The sequence below is a fragment of the Polypterus senegalus genome, chromosome 14 (genome assembly GCF_016835505.1).
Source record: "Polypterus senegalus isolate Bchr_013 chromosome 14, ASM1683550v1, whole genome shotgun sequence".
NCBI classification, from domain to species: Eukaryota; Metazoa; Chordata; class Cladistia; order Polypteriformes; family Polypteridae; genus Polypterus; species Polypterus senegalus.
This window is the reverse complement of record NC_053167.1, coordinates 1,695,232-1,720,781: the sequence shown is the minus strand read 5'-3', so window position 1 is coordinate 1,720,781 and position 25,550 is coordinate 1,695,232. Positions and strand designations below refer to the sequence as shown.

The 25,550-nt window shown below is 40.5% G+C and overlaps 1 protein-coding gene across 5 annotated transcripts in view; it reads right to left on the bottom strand.

Moving 5' to 3' along the window:
• Nucleotides 1–4,093: 4,093 nt before the first annotated feature.
• Nucleotides 4,094–25,550, bottom strand: part of pkig (protein kinase (cAMP-dependent, catalytic) inhibitor gamma) — a 99,718-nt gene continuing 78,261 nt past the window's right edge. For 4 of the 5 annotated variants that reach the window (XM_039734760.1, XM_039734759.1, XM_039734761.1 and 1 more), the window contains exons 2-3: nt 10,074–10,252; nt 4,094–6,443 (exon numbers count right to left, since the gene is read on the bottom strand). In XM_039734760.1, the coding sequence (XP_039590694.1) occupies nt 6,376–6,443; nt 10,074–10,221 (216 nt within the window). In that variant the 5' untranslated portion in view covers nt 10,222–10,252 and the 3' untranslated portion in view covers nt 4,094–6,375. Of the gene's footprint in view, nt 6,444–10,073; nt 10,253–20,981; nt 21,140–25,550 lie in introns of those variants that run through there. The other variant, XM_039734758.1, reaches the window with a different exon arrangement.

The window sequence follows — 25,550 nt, the reverse complement described above, 5'->3', positions numbered from 1 at the left end:
AATTTAGCTCGTCTTGCAAAACACTCGTAAACCAAGTTACTCTCAAACCAAGGTTCCACTATATATATATATTTATATTTATAAAAATATGTATATATATATATGGTTATGCAAAACAGTGCTTCTTGTACTAATCTATAATATTGAATTGGGTGGGCTATGAACTACAAAAGCAGATTTGCAGAGGATATCTCATACCATGTTGCTTTTGTCACGTCACTTTATTCAGTTAGAAAAAATTCCTAATGTACCCCTTTAATAATAAATAAATATGCAATACTAATTAGCAAAAAGTTTTCCATTCAAGAAGTTGTCTACAGTTTCTTTAGAATTTGGTGGGATTGATCCAGTATTTTGAGCCACTGTTATCTTTTGAGACAATTCAGTATCTTTGAGTGGCCACTATGTGCTGGAATAGCCAATGAGCTGGGGTGGTGTGGATGTTGATTTTGATATGATCTGTACTGTGATTTATCATATTCTTAGTTGTTTGTATTCTGCTCAGTTCAGTTTATTTTTATATTTGAAGTCTTAAGTAGGTGCTTTGACGCATGCAAGCAGGAAAGATTGCCCAATGAGCTGGAGGGTCTGCAAGATGGGACAGGGACTTTCATTTTGAATGCCTGGTGAACCCACACAGATGGAGTGAAGGTAGCTGCAGGGCTGTTTAGAAGTGTAGGCTGCCTATGTGTGTTTCAGTACTGCATGGACCCAGAGCATGAGAGGCTGTTTACTCCCATGAACAGCTATGGCTCACAACTTAGTTGCAATGAGCTGCCACCGCTCCTGAAGGACAAAACATGTGGTGGAGGAGGAAGCTGTTCTTCATGCATCCATGTGACAAATACTATGCCAAGGGCTGGTCATTGTCTCAGTGTAACTGGAGCACTTTTGTCTTAGTAAGCAGATGGCCATCATGTTTAAAGAGGAGAACACCATAGGGATAATGACAGCTATACCGTGTATACACAGGCGGACGTCTATGAAAACATAGGGAATGCCTTTGATTTGCCCAGTGAGAGCCTGGACCTCTCTGTAGAGACCTCAAAATAGATGTCCACCGTGGCCTACATCCACCTTAATACAGCTTGAAAGGATCTGTAGTCATTCAGGGGTACTGAGAGCGGCTTGATGTAGGAAAAAATGAATTTAAATGATTTTAGCACATAACATAACAAAATGTGAAAAAAAAACCAAAGGGGTTGGAATACTTTCTGAATCCCCAGTAATCCCTCAGAGCCAACAAAGTGAGCGAGTACAAGACTCCAAGCTTGTCTTCCTTTGGATCAGTTCCAAGTACACATGATGTCGGAATTCTGCACATGTAAACGTTACCATTTGAGTTCTTTTCCTACACAAGAACGGAGTGTCTGTTGTTCAAAGAGTAATGAAAATTTTCCCTGGGATCAAGTGAAGTTCTATCTATAATAATTTTAAAAGTAGTCAAGTTGAATGGAGAAATGGAGAGTAACCAAAAACAAAAATAAAAATAGTCTGAAACAATAAGATGAACACAAACCTCTTATTCTGGAATTTTTGTAAATGTCCAGTGTTCATCTACATGCAAAAGAGAAGGTGAAAATCATAAATGGAACCAGAAAAGCAACAGATGACTACAGGATATAAATATGCATTTTTTAATAATTATACACAAAGATACGTTTAAAATACAAATATAGATTTTCATACATTTAAAAATATTTTGTGTTACATGTTTAAAAAATAATGAAAAGAATAACTCCACCATGATGTCCTTGGGACATGGTACTACCTTAATGCACCTCGCTATAATATCGGTTTAAGATTTGTAAATGGAGAGAAGGTGAAGCACAGCTAGAACTCACTGACTGACATGTTCACTCTTTAGCTGTCTGCCTGTATGTAGACTTACTTCAGTAATTACTGGAGTAATTGAAGACAGACTGTTACCCTACTGGAGAATAGGCAACTAATTAGAGTCTAGTCATTGCAGAGTGTAAGACAGGTTGTTCTCATTATTTGAGGTGAAGGAGGCATTTAGTTGCACCCAAATTAATGAATGCATCGTAGAAAGGAGTCAAATATGGTTTTGCATTTTCTAATTAGGAAGGAAAAGCCACAATCTGGCCTGGATTGATTAAAGGGATTAAAGTCTATCAACAATGGATATTAGGGGATGGTGGGATGCTTTCAAAGATCCTTACTGTATGGACCAGAATTTCTATTAACTCCCTTGTAATGTAAACAGGTAAGAAGGAAATGGGACCAAGGGCAATAATGGGTATTAGAATGCGCAAAGTACATATATGAATAATTTAAAATACAAATAAACTATATGAATAATTTATAATACAAATAAACTGATTTTTATAACATTTTATTAAGAATAGCCTTAAAATGTAAATACTAGTTGCATGTGGTCTTTGGGGCAAAAAACAACCCAAAGACTTCCTGGCAGTTTTAATATATTGGTGAATTTGCAGAGTTGTCTGCTAAGTGGGCCAGGACAGGGTGTATCTCGTCCAAAACGGACATGTAGTTGAGTGCAGCTGTGGCACAAGTTGAGCGGGACAGGCTGGAACCTAGTATGGTAGCTCATTGTTTGAATGTACTACGTGCACATACCAGAAAGCTGAGTTTGTCTGCTTGGGTTGAATAAGAAGTGAGGTGCATGCAGCCGCTGAAAAAATGTAAAAGTGCACACATGCGCCATCTCACCAAGTGTAAGTCCCACTTGTTTAAGCTTCTAAACCTTCTGTAGAATTCATGCCAAATCCTGTGGCTGCAGCCGAGCGTGAGCAAAGAGGACTTCTTCACACACACACACACACACAGAGGTCTTTCATAGTGAGAGCTGAGGTGCATGCAAGCGGCAAAAAAATGTAAAAGCGCATGCATGCGCCATCTAGTGGCTGTGGTAGAGCATGAGCAGAGTGGACAGCTCCACACACACATATAGGTCTTTCATTTAACATACGTCTGCCTAGCAATACAAGATACTTGATTACTATTCATGGCTGGGGAGGGGATCTTGAAACTTTGTCAATGGTATTGTGTCAGCCCAGTTCTTAATAGACTGGAATCCTTATATCTAAATAAAAATGCATCACTAAAGTTAGCCTGTGACACAGAATTTGATTTGGCAGGTTTAGAAAATGAATGGATGAACTTAATGTCATATAATAAAACTTCTAGTCACAGAAGATGTCAAACTTAAGAGCAGCAGTTGCCAATTGTGTTGCAGGAGTGTGTCAGTTTACATGACCAGAACCCACGGAGTATGTCAAATTATGCTTCTGCATGATTAATTTCCAGCGCAGTTTCACAATTCCAGTGGATCACAGGCTAGCCCCTTCCTCTGACAGCCATTATTATGCTGCCTGATGGAGTCAATGGCTGTACGAATGGCTTACAGATACCGTGGGTTCAGCCACAATCTCAGCTCTGTTTTTCTATTTTCCATTCATTTGTGGTAAGTAATAAATGAGACATCAGACAGACAAGCCTCTATTCTGTTTTTGCATTCCTTATTCCTCATTGCTGCATTAGACATACTTTATTACGTGAAGAGTCATTGGCTGTCAGCTCTCCACCTCTGAAACTTGAGACAAAATGAAACCCATTTGACTCTGTTGAGGTGAGTTGCAGACTGGTTGGACTGTGTCACTGGATATGTCACACTACAAGACAAGATATGCACAGGAGAGACCCAATAAGATTGTGTAAATTAAGTCAACGTCTGGAAAAGTCAGGTAATGCAACATGACATTATGGGTTGGCTCCCAGTACTACAGGGACAGGCTTCAATGCCCACCTTGCACCAAGAAAAAGCATAATCAGGTTGTGAAAATGAATGTAGGAACTGCTTAACGATAGTCTTGGATCAGATTCAATGATGAGTGACTCCACTTCTGATAAAGCATGCATTGAAATCAAAGAGTGACAGCAACAATGGAGATAACTATACTCATTTAAGAAGATTGCTCGCCTAAATATGCTAGTTAAACACCAGCAAATCTTTCAGTAATGATCGCTGGTTACTCATAATGGCATTCCTCACAAGAAACTTGTCACTACACAGATTCTGTGCTTAGCTAGTTCCCGATCTCACCTCTTCAATTCTATATTTGGTTAAAGCTGGTTGAGTAACAAAGGAATTCAATTATTACGTGTATGTTTCATTGAGAGTAGCTGGCGAGATCTGTGCAATTTGTGTGGTGTAGTTGTTCAGACACTGTATTTATAGCTCAAGGTTATGCTGCCTTCGACTCACCTTGAATCATTTAACTGTCCCGTTACAACAATTAACCTCTAGGCACATAATTGTACCCTAAACTTTTTAAGCCAATTTGGACAAAAGTGTCAAATATTGCAATTCACTTCTCATCTCTGTAATTGCAGTTGGACAAAAGCATCAGCCGGACATTGCAATTGAATTCTCATCTCTGTGCAATTGCAGTTGGACAAAAGCGTCAGCCGAATATTGCAATTGAATTCTCATCTCTGTGTAATTGCAATTGGACAAAAGCATCAGCCGAATATTGCAATTAAATTCTCATCTCTATGCAATTGTGTAACTGCAGTTGGACAAAAGCATCAGCCGAAAATTGCAATTGAATTCTCATCTCTATGCAGTTGTGCAACTGCAGTTGGACAAAAGCATCAGCCGAATATTGCAATTGAATTCTCATCTCTATGCAGTTGTGCAACTGCAGTTGGACAAAAGCATCAGCCAAATATTGCAATTGAATTCTCATCTCTGTGTAACTGTGTGGCTGCAGTTGGACAAAAGCGTCAGCCGAAAATTGCAATTGAATTCTCATCTCTGTGTAATTGCAATTGGACAAAAGCATGAGCCGAATATTGCAATTAAATTCTCATCTCTATGCAATTGTGTAACTGCAGTTGGACAAAAGCATCAGCCAAATATTGCAATTGAATTCTCATCTCTGTGTAATTGTGTAATTTCAGTTTTTCCACATATCTGAATGGGATTTTTGCTTTCACTTTACGTAATTGCTGTGTGCATACCAAATACCCATTTGGTCGGTTTTATTATCCGGGTGCAAAAAGGTGTGTACCACTTGCTTTTGTCAAAAATTGGGCCTTGTGCTCCGGGCTGCAGGCATCCCAACAATTCAAGTTCAGAAAATGGGGAAACTGCTCAATGACTGCAAATATTATTTTACACATTATGTACATATTCATATAATGATATAAATATAATGAACAATCCTACTTAATTTTTTTTTATTTTAGTTAACCGCTTCTAAATTTCAACAAACGTGACAAAAACCTGAAATAGTGATGAGAGTTTCTTTTTTGAAGCAGAGTTGTCCGCTGCCTTACCACACATCCCAATCACAATCAGATCAAATGCTTTATACACCCTACATTTACAGTGTCATGTGCTAATAAATATTTGTTTTATTTATTTTATTCTTCCACACCTATTTGCAGCAGCCCATATAAAAGACATGCAATACAAAAAATAAAACCAATATAATGAAAGAAAAGGAAACAGCATTAACTTAATTAAGAAATTAAGAATAGAGGGTTTTAGACATTTGCCACCCATGGAGGGAAAAAAAAAAAAAAAACTGAAAATGATGCGTACAGCAAATTCAGACTTTCAGGGTTCCCAGCATACCTTGCAGATTATTGGAGTTTAATGGACCTATAATCCAAACCAAGACCCAACAAATGAAAATGCTGCATCACACACCCATAAGAAAAGAACTTCAATTTGAATAAAGGAGCGCATGCTGGCATATGCACCAGAAAAACAAGGTGACTCTGGAAGGAAATGTTGGAAGTAATAACAAAAACGTTTGATACATTTTCATGGCTAAACTTTGAATTCACGTTTCTATCAAAATTTACTTGGAAATAAATACCACTGCTGCTAAACCAGTACCTTGGTGTTTATCGTCTTGACATTAAATGTAAGGAAGGCCTGGCAAAAAAAAAAAAAAAACTTCACGGCGTGAAGAGAGTCCAACAATGTCACAAAAAGCACAAGGAATGCAGTCATTTTTTGGACAGCTGCTCAGAGAGCGGTTCTTTTTGCCAGCACAATCCTCATTCGTTCGTTAGTTCCATAATTTCAGCTACGCACAACAAAAACAACTTTTTTTCCCTCAAAAATGAGGCAAAGATTTCGACTAGTATCCTGAAGGCACCGGAAAGAAGGAAAAACAAGGCATCTTTATTTGTAAGGATGGCAAGAATCCCTCCACTGAAAGGATGTCTTATTAGTGAAACTGACACACTGTGCTACTCCATGAAGGCCCCACGCTGCCGAAGGAGCTGGCATTGTCGCCGTCACTTCAAATAAAAAGTCGACAGACGCTGAGCAGGCCATTAACTCTCTTCATTCTCGAAAACATCATGTCTTTAAGAGGGGTTGCTCCCTGCTGGATTCTCCAGATGACTGCCAGTACTGGTATCAGGAACTTGTTCACCTATGAAAGAAGAAATTTTTAATTATTTGGCTTTATGGAAAACTGTAATACAATCATAAAAGTAATCATTTGACCAGGAGAGAGAAGATATCTCAATTAAGTAAGTACCTCTGCATTCAAAATTTGAGAGGTGAACTTAAAAGAATATTCCACCCGAAAAGGATGTTGTTCATATGTTAATGATGTAGGAATTTAACTTTTAATGCTCGGTCATCACTTCACACACTGATTTAACTGTGATCAGCGTAATCCTTAAAGGAGTACTCCACCCAGATATGTTTTGTTGATATAATGTTGAAATGATAGCCCCTGTGGTTTGTAGCGATGGCCAAGAAATAATTGTAATCATTTGTGCTCATGAAGAAAGGATATAATAAACTTTTGTACAGAATGGCCGTCTTTGGAGACCACCGCTGGACCCCAGTTAACAATATCAAAAAATCCATGAAAAGATCTCCCATTGTCACACATTCTACATCAGCTGAGATTTATGGCCCTGTTGTTACTGGAAGCTGTCAAATCCATCATCCATACTGCCTCTCAATCAATGTTTCTGCTATTGTTAGACAACAATTTGTGCTTTTTGGGACCGAATGGATTCCAGAATTGCTGGGTTGTAACCACGAATGTTGTCTAACCTGATGCATCCCGTTAGTTTATTGTGGACATTTCATAGGGTTTAAATAATGAAGAAAAGCTAATAAAGCAGGAGTTAAACAACAACCCCTTGATTCTCCATTGTGTTGTGCTGCACTTCTACTCTCAATCAAGCCTCACCCAACATTCTCCTGCAAAAGCACACGATATTCCTTTTTATATTACAGTAGATACAAGTAGCATGTGGTGTTGCCCAGATAAGTAATGTTAACCTAATCTCCCTTCAGTCTGTTCTGATGTTTCACTTGCTCTGAGCCAGCAGGTGGCACTGGTGTACAAACAGTAGCCATACTGGGGGGAAAAAATAAGAATGGGACCCCCAGGGTCAAAAATGTTGTGTTCCAGAGTATCCTGTCTTGTCCGTATGATCCTAGTCAGCAACTATGCAAAATTTGGTCCAGATCAGTCAAAGGGCGTAGAATTTTATGAGAGACATACAGACAGAAATTCTATTATCTCTCTATTAAATATAAAAAAAAAAAAATCTTGGGATGAGACAAGACTTTTTTAAAGAGATCTTTTTAAGTCTCGTGAGACGAGACTTTGGCCACGAGATTTTCTCAAGAAGCGCCAACCATATTCAACCAAACACATGGTACTCTCACCTCTCGTTCGTATGAATGCTTTTGACAGGCACAGTTCTTGCACTCTTAGCTCTAATAAATTTTATCTGTTTCCTTATTTTAAGTTCCCAATTAAAGAAGACATATTATGTCCAAATCTTATTTAAGCATTTCATCATGAAGGGTTATCAACAGAAAAAATGAGTACGCGGGCAATCTTAACACTGAGAAACAATGAAGTCAAACGAATTAATGCCAAAAATGTTGATCTGTTACAAGGCAAATTGGTTAAATGCGTATCAATAGACTATGCTGAAACAGTTGGTGGTGATTGCGCAGAAGATGAAAACCTCAACTTACAATATCCTGAAGAATATCTACAACCGTTAACACCGTTCGGTCTTCCACCGCACGAATTACTATTGAAAGAAGGATGTATCCAAGAAAGTTAATGTAGTACAACTTTCACAGAGAACATTAGACACCAAAGGAGATCTTGATATGCCATTCATATTAAAACATTAACAGTTTCCCATTAGAAAGCTTTTGCAAAGATAATTAACAAACCAACGTCGTTTTATTTATTAGAGAGAAAGAAACGAAATTCAGACACGGGCAGTTATCCGTTGCGTTGTCACAATGAAAGTCCAAACACAGAATCCCAATTCAATGTGATACTGAATAAATTTAATTTAAAAAATTGTTTTTACTGAGGTTTTACAGTAAAAGTGTAAGTTTAAAAAGTATTTGCTTGTTAATTTCAAAGCCAAACAGAACAAAATCATATTATGCAACAAATACCTCTCTAAAGCAACATGAAACATAATTTTCTTTCAAATTATTATGTTTTACTATTTTTTAATATGGTTAATTAGCCGCTGTAATGTAAAATAGTTAGGTCTATTATGCATATGTAACAATTCCCATGAAAATAGCAATCTGTTTAAATTGTATATCCGCCTCACCATACGCGAGCGGCAGAACCGCAAAGAGGCTAGCACGTAGCGCAGGCCCAGGGGTTGGCGACCGAAGCGAGCAGCAGGTGCTCTCTCTCTCTCTCTCTGATAGATTTATATATATATATATATATATATATATATATATATATATATATATATATATATTTGCTAGCAGTCCCATTTGTCACCCGACTAGGTGTCTGCTGTTTGGTGTCCAGAATTTGTTCTTTTTGGGGCTGATTGGACTCCAGAATTGCAGTAGCTCCTTGCTGGGTTGTAACCATAAATGTTGTCTCATCTGACATGTCCTTTTAGCTCAAGTTAGACAGTCTGCAATGCTTAAATTATGAAGGAAGAAGAAAATGAAGTTAAACAACAACCCTTTGATTCTTTTTTGTGTTCTGCTGCACTTTTGCTTTTCGATCAAGCCTCACCCAACAACCCCCTGCAAAAGCACACGTTATCCCCTTTTATATCAGAGTAGATAGAAGCAGGGTCAAAATGGTTAGTTGCAAAGTAGGCTACCTTGTCCGTATGGTACCGGAGAGTAACTGTGCAAAATTTGGTCCAGATTGTTTGTGTTAGTATTTTTAAAGTTCAACAGAATATCGTATTTTGGTACTATATTGAAAAATTTGAGGTTGTCTTGGAAATTGCAAATTATTAAGACACCACTGTGTAATTTACTGTAATGTAATATTGTATTTTCTCAAGTCACTAAACATATACATTCAAATATAGCTTTGGATGGCCTCCCACTTCAAACTTTCAAAAATCCATAAGGGTACAGAGACCATATTTATATTTTTATTTGTGAATTAAGATAATTCTCTCAAGAGTGTATTCAACAGAACTATAAATCACACGTTGACAAGATACCCATGGTTTTGTCTCATTTGTTCTTTTTTTTTTTCTCCTTTTTATTGCCTAATTCTAGAACGTTTGTATTTGTTATAGCTCTATTATTTTTTTGAGAATGATTATGGTGCTGCAAACTTACTGAAAACTTCCGAACATTCATGCAGAACTATTGGTTTAGATCATCTTAAATCTGTAGTAGTTAAAGGCCTTTAGATGGTGTTCCAGGTGCGATAAAAATGTAATGTGTGAGTGTGATCAAATATGTCTCCGTTAACTGATTCTTTTGAACCTTTTCTCGTATTTTCAGACAGACAGGACCATTTTAATGTGTCAGCAATATCTGCCATGTAATCTGTGATCTTAATTCCCATCACCAATGAGTGCCAATCCCCCAGCCCCGCATCTCAACATTTTGTGCCCTGTGATACTGTGCCCCTGAAAGGCACTATATATAGGCTGACTGTTTGATTGACACCACTTTTTCAACCCCTACTACTTCACCAGTAAAACCAGTTACCTTTCCATCCACTTCGGTAGCCTTGCATTTACTGTACTAGTTACAAATGACATCCAACTCCCGCTACACTCACCTTGCGTTTTTAAATCCATCTGGGCAAGGTCTTTGGTAAGGTCGCTCGTCGCCAACGTGGAGGACTCTCCTTCGATGTCAGTCACGGCGTTCCGGCGACCAGTCCGATCGCAGGTAATGAAGTCTAAGTACGCAGGCTCCACTTCCATCGTCTGTTCGGTCCAGAAGACTTCATAACCCCTGGGATTAAGAGGGGGAAAAGGGGATACAAGATTTAAGAAGGGAGCTCATTGGATCACTTCTGTAGTTTGATGTTTAGCATTTAGAGTCCTTTCATGGGTGCAGAACTGTACAGTGACACTGATACAAGTGCTATATAAAATCATTTTCAAATCCACATAATTGAGCTGAAGCCTTGCTAAAAAAATATTTGTAAAAATGTATGAAGCTAATTAAAAAATAAAATAAATAAAAATAAATCGGGAATGGTCTCCCCTAGACTTTCTCGTATCCCCAGATATGGGGATGGATATTTGAGGAGGAAACTGCAAGACAATGATTATATTTTTATATTATGTACATTAAAGAACCATCAACAACAATTCAAATCAAATTAATAATATATTTAACAATTATTACAAAATTAAAGTTGAATAAATCGGACTCTGCAGCTGCATGATTAAAAAAATACCAAATAACTCAGAAATTGGTAGAAATCTACGCTTTGTACGTAAACTTGTATGCAAAATTTGGCTGACCCAACTGAAAGCATACTCAAGTTATCGTGTTTACATACACACACACACACACACACACACACACACACAAAGACATAATTCCAGAAATTGTATTTTCGGACTCAGGGAGGTCTAAAATAGAGATTCATCAAAATCTCGAAATCGAATTTTTGGATGATTACAATACATTCCCAATAGAAAGTAAAAATAAAGAGTCCATATAAACAGACTACTATACAACTTTTACACTTTTTAGTTTATAGGCTTGATAAAGACTTGACGGAGACACTTCAAAGCTATCTTTTATTTTTCTGTTTGCTTTTAGTCGCCCTAAGAATAACTCTGGAGTTGTAGGCCCTTCATCTTACAACACAAATCACCATCTGTATGTTTACATGTCACACTTTATCTCGTAAATAGCTACTTTAAAAATCTGTGCATAAAATGCTAAAGCACCTACTGCTGTCCTCAATTCCATCTGTCTGTCTGTCCAGTGTTCTGATTTCTTTGAAACTTTGTGCACTTATTCTTCAAGCAAATTTGCTGACAAAGTCCAGTTTTTGCTTTTATATTGAATAGACCACACTCATGTTGTACAAATATGTAAAATTTCAAAAACTCCGATTTAAAAAGAATTTGTCTTAAGTCATAAGAGTGTATTTTGTGCATGTCAGAGCTGAGAACCATTAATTGCTCACCTGCATTTGAAACAGCAATGAGGAATAAGGAACGCAAGTGTTATGAACCTTGAAGACAGAGGCTCGTCTGTGTGATGTTTTGTGCTTTAAGTCCCACAACAAAATGGAAAAAAAGAAAACAAATGACAGAAATTGTGGATGAATTCGGTGCTCCTGTAAAGTATACACGCTGTTGGTTGTCAAAAAAAAAAAAAGGCTTGAGATGCTTTGGAAATGTGAAACTGTGCTTGAAAGTCTTCAAGTAGTCAACTAAATTATCATGTCGTACCATTTTTACACTCGTGAAATCTGACATCCTGAGACAAGATCAGCAAATGTAGTCATAAAGTTTGACATCCCTTTTGCTTATAAGGCATGTAATGTGAAGCCAGCTGAAGAAATGCTCATCATTACTCAATACCAAATTTACTGTTTATTCCATAACACCAGAGTCAGATGTTTGCGTACAGTCAACACTGAAGCACAAATGAGACCCCCTAATTACCACTGGTTACTTCGCACATTGATATTAGTACTGTGAACGGTACTATATAAAAGACTCACTCAACTAATACGAGACTATGACTTGAGGTGGACTAGCACCCCATCCAGACACCTGTCACCATGAAAATGGTGCCTGATTCACTGCTGCGTGCTTTGACCCTGAATAGGATGAAGCTGGTTTGACATGTCTCCTTGTTTCTTTGTTTTCTTTGTACTGCAGCATACAGACCTTAATAAAAGGGCAAGTGTCAGTCAGTGTGGCTGTGACACTGCTATGTCTCTGTCATTCCAGAAGATGGCGCAGCAATAACATTTTTAGTAATAAAATGCTTTGCACTCCTCATTCCTGCAGATGCCACGTCACAAACATTAACACTTCTCTTTATTATTATTAATCATTTGTGAGTAGGGCGTCTCTTGCAAGAATATCAAGTTCCACGTCAGATGGCCCTGGCAAAGTCTCTTTCGTCGCTTTGCTTTTGTATTCCAGGATTTCTTTTTATAATAGGGAGACTATCATTTTTATTTCATCACTAATACATTTCATTAGTACGTGCATTACAGAATACATTCCAATACATGGTGCACTGCAAATGTTAATGCTGAGGTCTACGTTGGTTACATAGATTTCAACTCGTCTTAGAAAGGCAGCACAGCTGGTATATAAAATAAAGAGTGAGACTGAGTGCCCAGTAGACTGGCACCTAATCCATGGATAGATAGATAGAAAGGGCACTATATGACAAACAATCAGATTAACGGAGTAGCCACTAGGGGGCACACCAGCACCCCAGACACAACTATAGACAGATTGACCCTTTCGATATTCCTGTTGTCCAGCAGTAAATGACACTGAATATTTTGCGTGGAATTATTTTTAAGTCTCCACATTTGATCTGTAAGAGCACTTCATGGACTTGGACAGGACTAATAATTCATCAGGATTGTTCCCTTCTAATGTTTCCCAACAACTACAGGCAGTTCATTAATGGAACAGCCATTCTAACATTATGACATTACAAACTTTCACACCAGTGCCGTCTCCACTGCTATAGTTTCATTAGCCAGGCACCGATGATGCCACTTTGAATTCTTACTTTTTCTGTATCCATATAACTGAAGAAAGTATAAAATATTTTTAAGGATGGATTGATAGCTAGGCAGAAATTAATTTGTCCCAAGTGGAAACAGAATATTTTTTGTTCTTCTAAAAAGTAACTTGCATCTATTGAGGATTAGGATTGGCTCATCTTCTTCACACCGCTCAGACTGAGTTTTATCAATATTCTACGTATCCCTCACACTCCTGAGCTCCTTTATTTCCATTACAGAAGGACTGGTCTGCGGCCAAGCAGCATAAAGCACATGGCGGGGCTTACCACCGGACAGACTGCCCGATCATAGCACGCACAGCATGGCGACCTCAAACCCTCGTACCAGGGCTACTTAAAGCTGGCATGTAGCCTACCATCACAAATCGTTTAGAGTGTGAGAGGAAACCCGAATATCTGAAGAAAACCCCTAAAGTCAGTAACCAATCTGAAAATCAGTAGTTTATAGATGTGAAGGAAAACCCTCATACCACCCTAAATGCCCATTGAGGCGTCTATTTAATGTAAGCTAAGAGTGGTGCTATCAAAGATGTATTTCAGAATTACTAGAAGTCTGGAAAGAGCCAATCATGAAGTGATTGCCAGGTCATCAAGGGCCACCATCAATTGCTTACCCTGAGGCCAATTTAGAGTTAATTATCCTGTCCATTCTTTGGGATGTTGGAAATAACCAGAGCTTAAGAAATGGAGAATATACTGCATATCCTACTTATTTCCGCCATTTCTTATTTTCGGCAATGTTGCATCACTTTAGTGGATTATGTTAGTGTATTAAGAAAAATGGGCACCCAGAGAAGACCTACATGGACACTGAGAGAAAACGGCAGCCCCCTACAGACAATGTCTGTGGTACCAAGTGTTGAACCCATGTTCCTGTAGGTGCGAGGCTGAGCCAGTGTGCTGCCTTAATGCTTTTCAGAGCTTGTGTTAAGCAGCTTAGACATCTGCTAGCAAATCTTATAATTCAAACTCACTTGAGGGCAGAAACCAATCCTGGAAGGGATGCCAATTCACCACAGGCCATATTCACACATGGCAAGGGATGAGATGTGGGAGAGAAATTTAGCACAGCAAGGAACTCACACAGCCATCGGGAGAGCATGCAAAACCCACACAAGCGATGACTGGTTCACGGAATTGAACCCAAGTCTCAGTGAGGAAGTCAATGCGATTAAGCACTCTGCCATCTTAGAGCGTAGTGTTGTTCTTCAGAGAGCTTATCATTTTTCATATCTTTATCATTTCTGCTCTGCCCCAAGCATAAAAAATTAGGTATAAGTAAAGTTTCTAATGCACCATGTAAAGAAATAGTGCCCCATCAGAAAGTGCAGGGTCATTTAAAGACATGGTGCCCGCAGCACAAACGGGTTGAGTCATATAAGATGACCATGTCCCATTAGAATGGGTGGAAACATTTAAATGCATACAGTGCCCAATGCAGAAAGGGGAGAGACATTTAAAGGCACATTGTACCCGCAGCAAAAGGGGCACAACCATTTAAAGACACAATGTGCCCCCAGTAGAAGGGGCAGAACCACTTAAAGACAAATGGTGCCCCCATCAGAAGGGACATAGCCATTTGAAGATACATCTTGCCCTCAGCAGACATAACCATTTGAAGATACATCTTGCCGAAGGGGTTCCGCCATTTAAAGACAGGGTGTCTGCAGCAGAAGGGGTAGAGCCATATAAGACAGACGGTGTCCCATTAGAATGGGTGGAAACCATTTAAAGGCACATAGTGCCCAATGCGGAAAGGGGAGTACCATTAAAAGGCACATTGCACCCCTAGCAGAAGGGACAGGACCACTTAAAGACAGATAGTGCCACCAGTAGAAGGAGCAGAACCACTTAAAGACAAATGGTGCCACCATCAGAAGGGACATAACCATTTGAAGATACAGTGCATCATGCCCCCAGCAGAAGGGGTTGGAGCCATTTAAAGACACAATGGGCCCCAGAAGAAGGTGAAGAGCCATTCAAAGACACAATGTGGCCCCAGCAGATGGGGCAGAGCCATTTAAACGGCAGATAGTGCCACCACCGAATGGGACAGAACCATTTAAAGACATAATGTATCCCCAGCAGAAGGGGCATTGGCGTTTAAAGATACAGTGCCCCCAGCAGAAGGCGGCGGCTCATTTAACGCCAGATAATGGCCTATCAGAAGGGGCCCAGCTTTTCTCCCAGCTCTCATGCTGGCCAGTCTCCAATCCAAATAAAGAATCTTTTCAGCAAAGGTGAAAAGCGCTCTGTATTTTTGCATTCACCGACATCAAAAGTGGGTCACACATTGAGGGTTGCCAAAGTTGGAGGAAAATGCAAAACGCCGGTTATTCCTTCCAGGAATAAAGATGGCTCACAGCAGGTGGGGATTTCCACAGCACACGGAATTTACTTCTCGATTCGGCTTCAGATGCGACAAACAAAGCACCAGTTGTTTACCGGGAACTTTCGATTCTGCAGCTAAAGTGATCAGGAAAGCTGCGGTTCGCGTTTAGCTCCCCAAAGCACAGAAGCGCGTGATCAGTCTGGAGCCGCTGACATCCGAGGATCGCCTAAATTAACAAGTCGGAAGATGCGATCATTTAATAAAATACAAAGGCGCGACACACACCCACACACAGGAGGGATTCCGCAGGCAGGGAGTTGCGCGCTGACTAACAGGGCTGGCCGTCACAAGCCACGGAAGGCCGTCAAGAGCAGGCGGCCAGACAGTGCTCGGTCAGTTCAAACTTTCACAAATGCATACGCATTTCCCGAAATGACCCGTAAACGGAAAAGAGTAAACAATGAGAGTGTGCAATTATTGTTCAAAAGATTTCTTGAATGACTGAACAGAAATTGAATTTTTTCTCCGAGAAACTTATTAACTCCTGCCTGCCCGCTCCGGGATAACATTCTCTGCGCCGATTTGTGAACAAGATCCTCACCTGTGGTCACCAGCAGACAATGGCTACCGGGCAAAAGGATGCAATCCTGCGCTCTAGCGACCTTAGTGACGCTGCTGTGTATGGTTAGTGAGCTCTGTCTTGTACGGCAACAGAATAAACGTGAAACCGACACTGAGATTCAAGCAATTAAACCTTCCTTTCTTTATTCAAGTCCCCAAAGCTCTTTCCAGTAACCTCCAAGACCTCCTGCATATATTACCCATCAAGCCAAGCTCATATACATATTTAAATCATAGAACAGATTATCCTACATCACCCCTTTCAAGCAATATAAAATTTACTTACAGAACATCGAAAGAACAAAACATATTGCTTTTTTTTTCTACTTTGGGGTGATACCTTCTAAAGTATAACAACTGTAAAAGAACATTTCTCAATTATAACAATTAACTTCCTATTGCTATTTATATTTGGAAATACGTTTCTGTACCTCTTGTCACATTAATATAATACGGTTTATTTAGACTTCTTATTACTATTCATAATCTTTCTTTAGTTTTGCTCTACAGGTCTAATTTACTCGGTTTAATAACAGCTCTCCCTGACCTGCTCCTAAATCTAATATGGATGATGTTAGAACAGGAGATGCAGGTAAAGATGGAACCTCAGACTCGTGATGCTGTGCCTACCCACTACAGCTCTCATTTTAAAGGTGTTTGCATCAGGATCAAGTGGCGAGGATTACGGGAATCAGTCCCGTAAGGGGCACCCACAAGATAAGAACGTTGGGTGGATTGGTCCTATTACAGTTCCATGTGTTTTGGAATCTGCCACACAGACCTCACTTCCAGGCTGAAGGAGGCTCGTGTTTCTGACTCTGGGGCACCTGTTGTGTAGCTCAGCTCATCCATCAGCCTTTTCTTCTTTTCCTTACAACAAATAAGGTCCCCATGCTGGGGTGCAACAGCTGTGGGTGAGTTGGCGTCCCATAAGAAATTGGGCAGGGCTATACCCATTTTGCCATGCAGCAGACCAGTATGCCAATAATACCAAATAAGGATCAGGAGCCTTTTTTTTTTTTCAAACAGATGTCTGCCAGTCACATTCACACTCTGCTTCCAAAACTGCTTTGAGGAAATTTAGGGCTGCAGGTGACTTGATGAAACCCACAGGCAGCTTCAAATGTTGAATAAATCCTGTCTGGAAAATTGTCTCTGGGATGCCATCTGAAAGAAACCCTCCAGAGTATCCCATCAGTCCTTTACTTTCCAAGTTTCTTGTCTTTTCTTTTTTTTTTATCCTTTCTAATCAAATTTCTCAGTTATGGAGCCCACAGTACTGTATATAGACATGTGGACAAATATGTTGGTCACCTGGCCTGACTTGAGATAAAACTGTGTGACCTTCCCTAGGGGATTCACGACGAGCGCTGCATACATACAGACGTGGACATATTTGTTGATCTCCTTACGGCTTCTGTTTTCATGGAGATGTAGCAACAAATTTGCCCATATTTTATATATGTGTGTGTGTATATATATATATATAATATTCAAGGCATTCATAGTCTGAATCACAATCTGACTGTGTGGGTGGTTACCTACCAGGTAATGCTTGTGGTTGGTCAGCAAGTCGGCTAACGTCCACCGCGGTGCCCTCTTTCAGTTGCGAGAAGCAGATCATAGAATGGTTGAAATAGTTCTTTACTGTCAAATAATGCAAAGAGTACGCGACACGTGTATATTATATATATCTATATATCTATATCTATATCTATACAAACATACATACATACATACATACATACATACAGATACACACTACTGGACTAGTAATTGGAAACCTACATCACATGAAAGAGCAGCCTCACTCTGAAGTACCCAACACCTAATTAAAAGTGCCGCTGCAAAGCTGAGTCCTCTTACACTGAGTGCCAAGTTACAGTTGGCGTCAGCTGTAAGTGAGGACTGACAATCAGAGCATTTGAGGTTTCAAAGCAACTAAACGAATGTCTGAAGAAGCCAAGTGGTCGGTGCCCAAATTGCAGGTGCATCAGTCACAAAAACTGCAAAAATTGTTTCATGGCATAAAAATAATGACAATGTATGCTGAATGTGGAATAAAATGCATTGACAAAGAGAAACAGCGGACACAAGTCCAATCTCACCAACGGGAATTGGTAGCAACCATCCCTGTGAAGTATCCAAGTGCCACAAAATTAGCACAATAATGAATCAAAACCTCCCTGACTCCATCAGAACACAACCTGTTAAGTCGTGAGCTTCACAAAGCCTACAAAGTAGGGCAATGTTGACATCTGTAAAGCACCTGATGCTTCATCACGATGCCACCCAATTCTAGGGTGGTAATGCCCACACATCACACTGTTTAATTAACTGAAGTCTAGGTTCATCAACATGCCATCCATAGCTCCTCCAATCAGCAGCTTCAAATATACAACAAGATCTTCCACTTTCTTCATCTCTTAAAGAACCAGGGGGCTTTTCTTGAGAAATGCTTTGATAGCCCACGGCAAACAGCTCCGGCCTTGAATGGCAACATCCCAAGAACGACTATAGCTGTTCTGAAGGCAAAAGGTGGCCCTGCTCCTAATACGGTCCTCCATTATAATACATTGTTAGAGGTTTCCTAATTAGGTTAAACTCACATTACTGTCATTCCATAAAGACAATCTGTGTTAAGTAAAACTCTCCATTAATTTTAGTCTGATTTCAAATCACTTCTACCCAATCCGCATGTTACATCCTAGTACCCTCAATCCACAGAGTCACACAGGACCCGGCAGAACTGGGGCTGGAGAACGGTCAAGCCAGGATTCATATCCATCCATCCATCCAATTTTATTTATTTTTTTTACAGCTTGCAGGGGGGTCTCAGACACAAGGCAGGAATAAATGTGCTTACCATCTCTCTCACACCCACACACACAGAATCCCACTCATCTACTCCAACCCGCATGCTCCATGCTCACTCACTTGAGCATCAGAAATCCAAAGAGATCAGATTCCCCCACTCATATACTCAAACTCACACCACCTCTAGCTCACTCATTTACACACAAACACTCTCACACACTGACAAGATAAGATGCCTCACTCACACAACCTCATACCCTCACTAATAGATGCTTACTGAATTTCTCACTCATACACCCTTCACCCACTGACACACACTGAGTAACTCGCTCACTCATTCACTCAGTCACATACACACTCACATACCCTCATTGTCAAGACCACTTGCACACACATCCTCACTCACTGACCCAATTTTACATTCATAAATACACACTCACCCTCACTCATAAACTCACTTGCTCTCACATACAAGCTCACTCAGTCTAACAACGACATATTCACAAAAACACTTATCTGCTCAGGTGGCACGGTGGCGCAGTGGTAGCACTGCTGCCTCGCAGTTAGGAGACCCGGGTTTGCTTCCCGGGTCCTCCCTGCGTGGAGTTTGCATGTTCTCCCCGTGTCTGCGTGGGTTTCCTCCCACAGTCCAAAGACATGCAGTTTAGGTGCACTGGCGATCCTAAATTGTCCCTAGTGTATGCTTGGTGTTTGGGCGTGTGTGTGTGTATGCCCTGCGGTGGGCTGGCGCCCTGCCCGGGGTTTGTTTGTACCTTGCGCCCTGTGCTGGCTGGGACTGGCTCCAGCAGATCCCTGTGACCCTGTGTTAGGATATAGTGGGTTGGACAATGACTGACTGACCTATCTGCTCACTCTCACTTGGTTGCACGCACACTCGCTTGGACACTCACATTTTCACAACTGCACATTCATGCCATCACTCAAAAACCCTTGCAAACATTTTCATTCATTTGTTTTCTCATTCATGTGCTCTCTCACTGACAAGCTCTCTCACACACACACACACACACACATTGACTCACTTAAACAACTGCTCACTCACACTTGGTTACATGCACACTTACTTTGACAGTCACTCACATAATTGTACATTCATAAATGCACGCTCACACCCATAAAACCCTCACTAACATTTTCACTCATTCACTCACTTACAATCTCACTCGCTCACAAAATGACACATTTACAAGCACACATTCACTCGCTTGCTTGCTCGCTCGCTCACACAATCTGTCCCCTCTTTCTTACACTCACTTACTTTAACACTCACATACTCACACCCCCTTGCTTGCTCCCCTCACACAGTCACACCACAACTGACATGCTCATTCATTCACACAACGCGGCCCACCCTCACTAAAAAGCCCTCGCAGACATTCTCACTGACATAATTTCACACTCATAAATTCACACCCAGGGCCCACTCACTCGCATGCTCACACTATGTCACATTTTACAATCTCTCCCTCTCTCACACACTTGGTTATATGCTCACTTACACATTCACAAACGCACACTACTTCCTCACATACCTTCACTGACAAGCTCGCTCACTCACCCCATCTCTGTCTCTCTTTTTCACGCACACTCACTCACGGATTTACTGATAATACCCACTCGCTCGCTGTCTCTCCCTCACAGATACGCGCTCTCACGGCCAGTCAAAGTGCCCGGACGCGCCGTATTTAAAGGGAGTGACTGGCTATTACGAAGCTAAGCTGAAAATAAAGCCAGTAGTCACAAAGGATTTGCGCAGACAGCCGAGGCAAACTCTTAAAACTGAGAAGTCCACCTCACATCTGTTAAAAAAGGTAATGAATGAAGAACATGAAGAAGCACAATACCGCGTCAGCTAAAGACGGCTGCATGTTAAAGAATATGATGCAGCGAGGACAAAACTGACGGCAGAAATCTGATTGTAGAGGGCGTGACAGACGAGCTCCGGGTGCCGGCGGTGCAAGGGCTAACAGTCAGCTCTCCTGTTGCGGAACTTTCTAGTTCCATTCAAATTGATCTTTCGGACTTACACAGGGGTAGACATGCAGTATACAGACTGCTAAAAAAACACACACACAGAACCAAAACTTTCAGGTAGATCCACCTCCCCATGTGCCGGGTGACATTCGCGGTCCCACTCGGTAGACTTACACGGCCAACACCATCCTTGAAACGCGTTGCCACCAATCAAAATTTCAAGACACGTTGCGCCTGTCCGTCCGTTCACTCGTCTTGTCCTGCTGCAAGTTTTTTCGCAGTTTAAAAACACTTCCACAAAGTTCTTCCTGCTGTTTAAACGCACGTAGAGGTGACGCACATGCCGGCTGCCTTTGCCTCCCAGCTGTAGTCATTTACATATATTTTGCCTCTGGGCTTTGGCTCACGTGTGTGGTGACATTACTTGGCCCGCTCTGCAACGAGGGCTCTCGGGGAATTTGAGCTTTGCTCATTTCTTTTAGGCAAACCCAGGAAGACAATGGCAATTGCGTAACACGAGACTTAGTGGCCCTGTCACAGGGTCGCTGCCACATCTCTGAATGCCGTCAACATTCCGAGCACTTTGTGTTGTGTGGAGCCAAAGCATAAGCAGCCGGATTTCAAAGTGCGCTCTATTTACAAAGGGCTGAGGGCAAGGCAAACCTTGACATAAAAAAATGGAATGGGTTTGCGTTTTTATTGATTGAGTATTAAGGAATGTTTGAAGTAAAGCAAGTAGAAGGACGATCTTAAGTCTATATATATATATATATATATATATATATATATATATATATATATATATATAAAATATAATTTCTCTCACTCTAACACATACATACAGAATACAATATACATGCAGTGTCCTCCATTATGTTTGACATAAGGCACATTTTCCTTAATTTAACCTACCACTAAAAACTGATTTAAGCACACTGCAGACTAATTTAAAGGGTTGTGCATATATATATATATATATATATATATATATATATATATATATATATATATATATATATACACACATACACACTCACCTAAAGGATTATTAGGAACACCTGTTCAATTTCTCATTAATACAATTATCTAATCAACCAATCACATGGCGGTTGCTTCAATGCATTTAGGGGTGTGGTCCTGGTCAAGACAATCTCCTGAACTCCAAACTGAATGTCAGAATGGGAAAGAAAGGTGATTTTAGCAATTTGGAGCGTGGCATGGTTGTTGATGCCAGACGGGCCGGTCTGAGTATTTCACAGTCTGCTCAGTTACTGGGATTTTCACGCACAACCATTTCTAGGGTTTACAAAGAATGGTGTGAAATGGGAAAAACATCCAGTATGCGGCAGTCCTGTGGGCGAAAATGCCTTGTTGATGCTAGAGGTCAGAGGAGAATGGGCCGACTGATTCAAGCTGATAGAAGAGCAACTTTGACTGAAATAACCACTCGTTACAACCGAGGTATGCAGCAAAGCATTTGTGAAGCCACAACACGCACAACCTTGAGGCGGATGGGCTACAACAGCAGAAGACCCCACCGGGTACCACTCATCTCCACTACAAATAGTAAAAAGAGGCTACAATTTGCACGAGCTCACCAAAATTGGACAGTTGACGACTGGAAAAATGTTGCCTGGTCTGATGATTCTCGATTTCTGTTGAGACATTCAAATGGTAGAGTCAGAATTTGGCGTAAATAGAATGAGAACATGGATCCATCATACCTTGTTACCACTGTGCAGGCTGGTGGTGGTGGTGTAATGGTGTGGGGGATGTTTTCTTGGCACACTTTAGGCCCCTTAGTGCCAATTGGGTATCGTTTAAATGCCACGGGCTACCTGAGCATTGTTTCTGACCATGTCCATCCCTTCATGACCACCATGTACCCATCCTCTGATGGCTACTTCCAGAAGGATAATGCACCATGTCACAAAGCTCGAATCATTTCAAATTGGTTTCTTGAACATGACAATGAGTTCACTGTACTAAAATGGCCCCACAGTCACCAGATCTCAACCCAATAGAGCATCTTTGGGATGTGGTGGAACGGGAGCTTCGTGCCCTGGATGTGCATCCCACAAATCTCCATCAACTGCAAGATGCTATCCTATCAATATGGGCCAACATTTCTAAAGAATGCTTTCAGCACCTTATTGAATCAATGCCACGTAGAATTAAGGCAGTTCTGAAGGCGAAAGGGGGTCAAACACCGTATTAGTATGGTGGTCCTAATAATCCTTTAGGTGAGTGCATATATACATATGTTTGTATATACACACACACATATACACACATATATATATACACACACACACATATATATATATATATATATATACACACACACATATACACACATATATATATATATATATACACACACACATATACACACAGTATGGTGAATATTTATGCAGAGCACCATCCAAGAGCAGTGCAAAACAATTCAATGCAGGCTCCGACATGTCCATCCTAGAGCCAAGTTTGTGATAAGCTTCGAACTTGTTTGATATTGTCAGTCATTTGTGAGCCACTGTTGAGTTCAAGTGTGTTTTTCAAGTTTGTCGTTAATAATGGATATCGAGCAACACATTAACATGAAATTTTGTTTCAAATTGAAAAAAGCTCAGGAAACACATCAGATGTTAAAATCGGTTTATGGTGACACTGCACTGGCAAATTAAGACTGTTTACAATTGGTTTGATCGACTTCATAATGGATCTGACTTGGTTGAAGACGAGAAAAGATCAGGATGTCCTTCAACATCAGTAACCGAGGAACGGTTTCATTCTTCATCATGACAACGCTCCTTGTCACACATCCCTTCTAGTACGATAATTTCTGTTGAATAAAAACGTTACGCTGTGTCCGCATCCACCTTATTCGCCAGATCTGGCACTGTGCGACTTCTGGTTGCTCCCTAAATTGAAAATGTCCATGAAAGGCAAAACAATTTCAATCCACTGAGGACATCCAGGCAGCCACGACAGCCCAATTAAAGACACTCTTGAAAGAAAATGGCCAGAACTGCTTTCGAAAAATGGCAGGAGCATTGGGATAAGTGCATTTGAAGTGGAGGGGAGTATTTTGAGGGTGACTAGTAAGTTGTAAATCTTTTACTGCAATAAACGTTTCTTTTTTAAAACATTCACCGTATTTTTTGATCGCACCTTGTATATACTATACCTGTGGATGCCAAGCACGGGGTCCTAGAAACTATTGAAATCGTCAGAAAAAAAACTGAAATGTAGAGGTGTCAGGTAATTGAAAGGAACTACTCTGGGTCTCTCTCTCCTGAGAGGTTTCATTTTGCCGATGCACTCGCATCACTTGTGCATTAGCAGCTAGGCAGTCTCTCTTTCTTCTGAGGTTTTGTTTTGCCGATGTGCTCGCCACGCAGCTGTATTAGCGGCTAAGCGAGTGTCTCTTTCTTCAGAGGTTTCATTTTGCTGACGTGCTTGCCTCACTTGTGCATTAGAAGCTAAGCGAGTTTCCATTTCCTCGGATGTGGAGCCCTTGCCCCGACTCTCACCTCTCACTTCAGGGCAAGGCAGACACACACACACATACACTTCCATGTGTAGACGTTTATATATATATGAATGTGATTTAAAGAGGTGGACTTACCATTATACCATTAAGCCAATTTTACTAAACAGGCATTTCACTAATGTAGTCCTATGTAACATATACTACAGTATAGTAAATTGTGTTGGAAATAGCGTGACAATCTGCTCTCTGGAGAAAACCCAATAGCCAGTATAGGTTTTAGGTTCAATGATAACATATATGTTCAATAAAACCTCCCAATAACAAGAATTGAGAAATAACACAAACATCAACTGGCCACCTTCCTGCCACACAAGTGATCAAAACCCACTGTTCAATTGAACTGAGATGGTCCTGTTTGGCGGACACACTGTGCTGTCTTTGGTGTTCTGTCAACATCTCGTTCTTATCGATAGAACATGGGCAGCGAGATGTGCCAAGGCAGTCTGTAGAGCGGCATGTAATGAGGTTTGGAATGGTGTTACAGTCAAGCCAAAGAAATGTAATGATACAGTGGATTCGCAAAGTACTCGGGCCGCTTTATTTATTATGTTTTCATTTTGCTCTGCTTCAGCCTTATGCTAAAATCATTTGAATAAAATGTTACCCCCAACAAGCAACACTCAACAGCCCAAAACTGAAAAAAGTGAAAACAGGATTTTAGAAATTTTGCCAATTTGTTAAACATAAAAAAAAGTACGCAAGTATTCAGGACCTTTAGTCAGTACTTCATTGAAGCCCCTTTGGCAGTGATTCCACCCTGGAATCTTTTTGGGTTTGACATGATGAGCTTCTCTCTCCTGGATCTGCAGACTTTCAGCCATTCGTCTTTGCAGATCCTTCCAAGCTTTGTCAGGCTGAAGAGAGACCACTGGTGGACAGCTATCTTCATGTTTCTCCACAGATCTTTAGTTGGGTTCAAATGCAGGCTCTGGCTGCATCATTCAAGGACATTAATAGAGCCTTCATTAAGCTACTCCTTTGTTGGCTTAGTTTTGTGCATGGGGTCATTGTTGTTTAAGTAGTTAAACCTTCAGCAAATTTGGACGTCTCAACTGATCTGGAGCAGGTTTTCATTAAGAATATGTCTGTACTTTGTTCAGTTCAGCTTTCCATCAACCCTTTCTAGTCTTCCAGTCCCTGCTACTGAAAAACAACCCCACAGCAAGATGTTCCTCTTCCATACATCACTG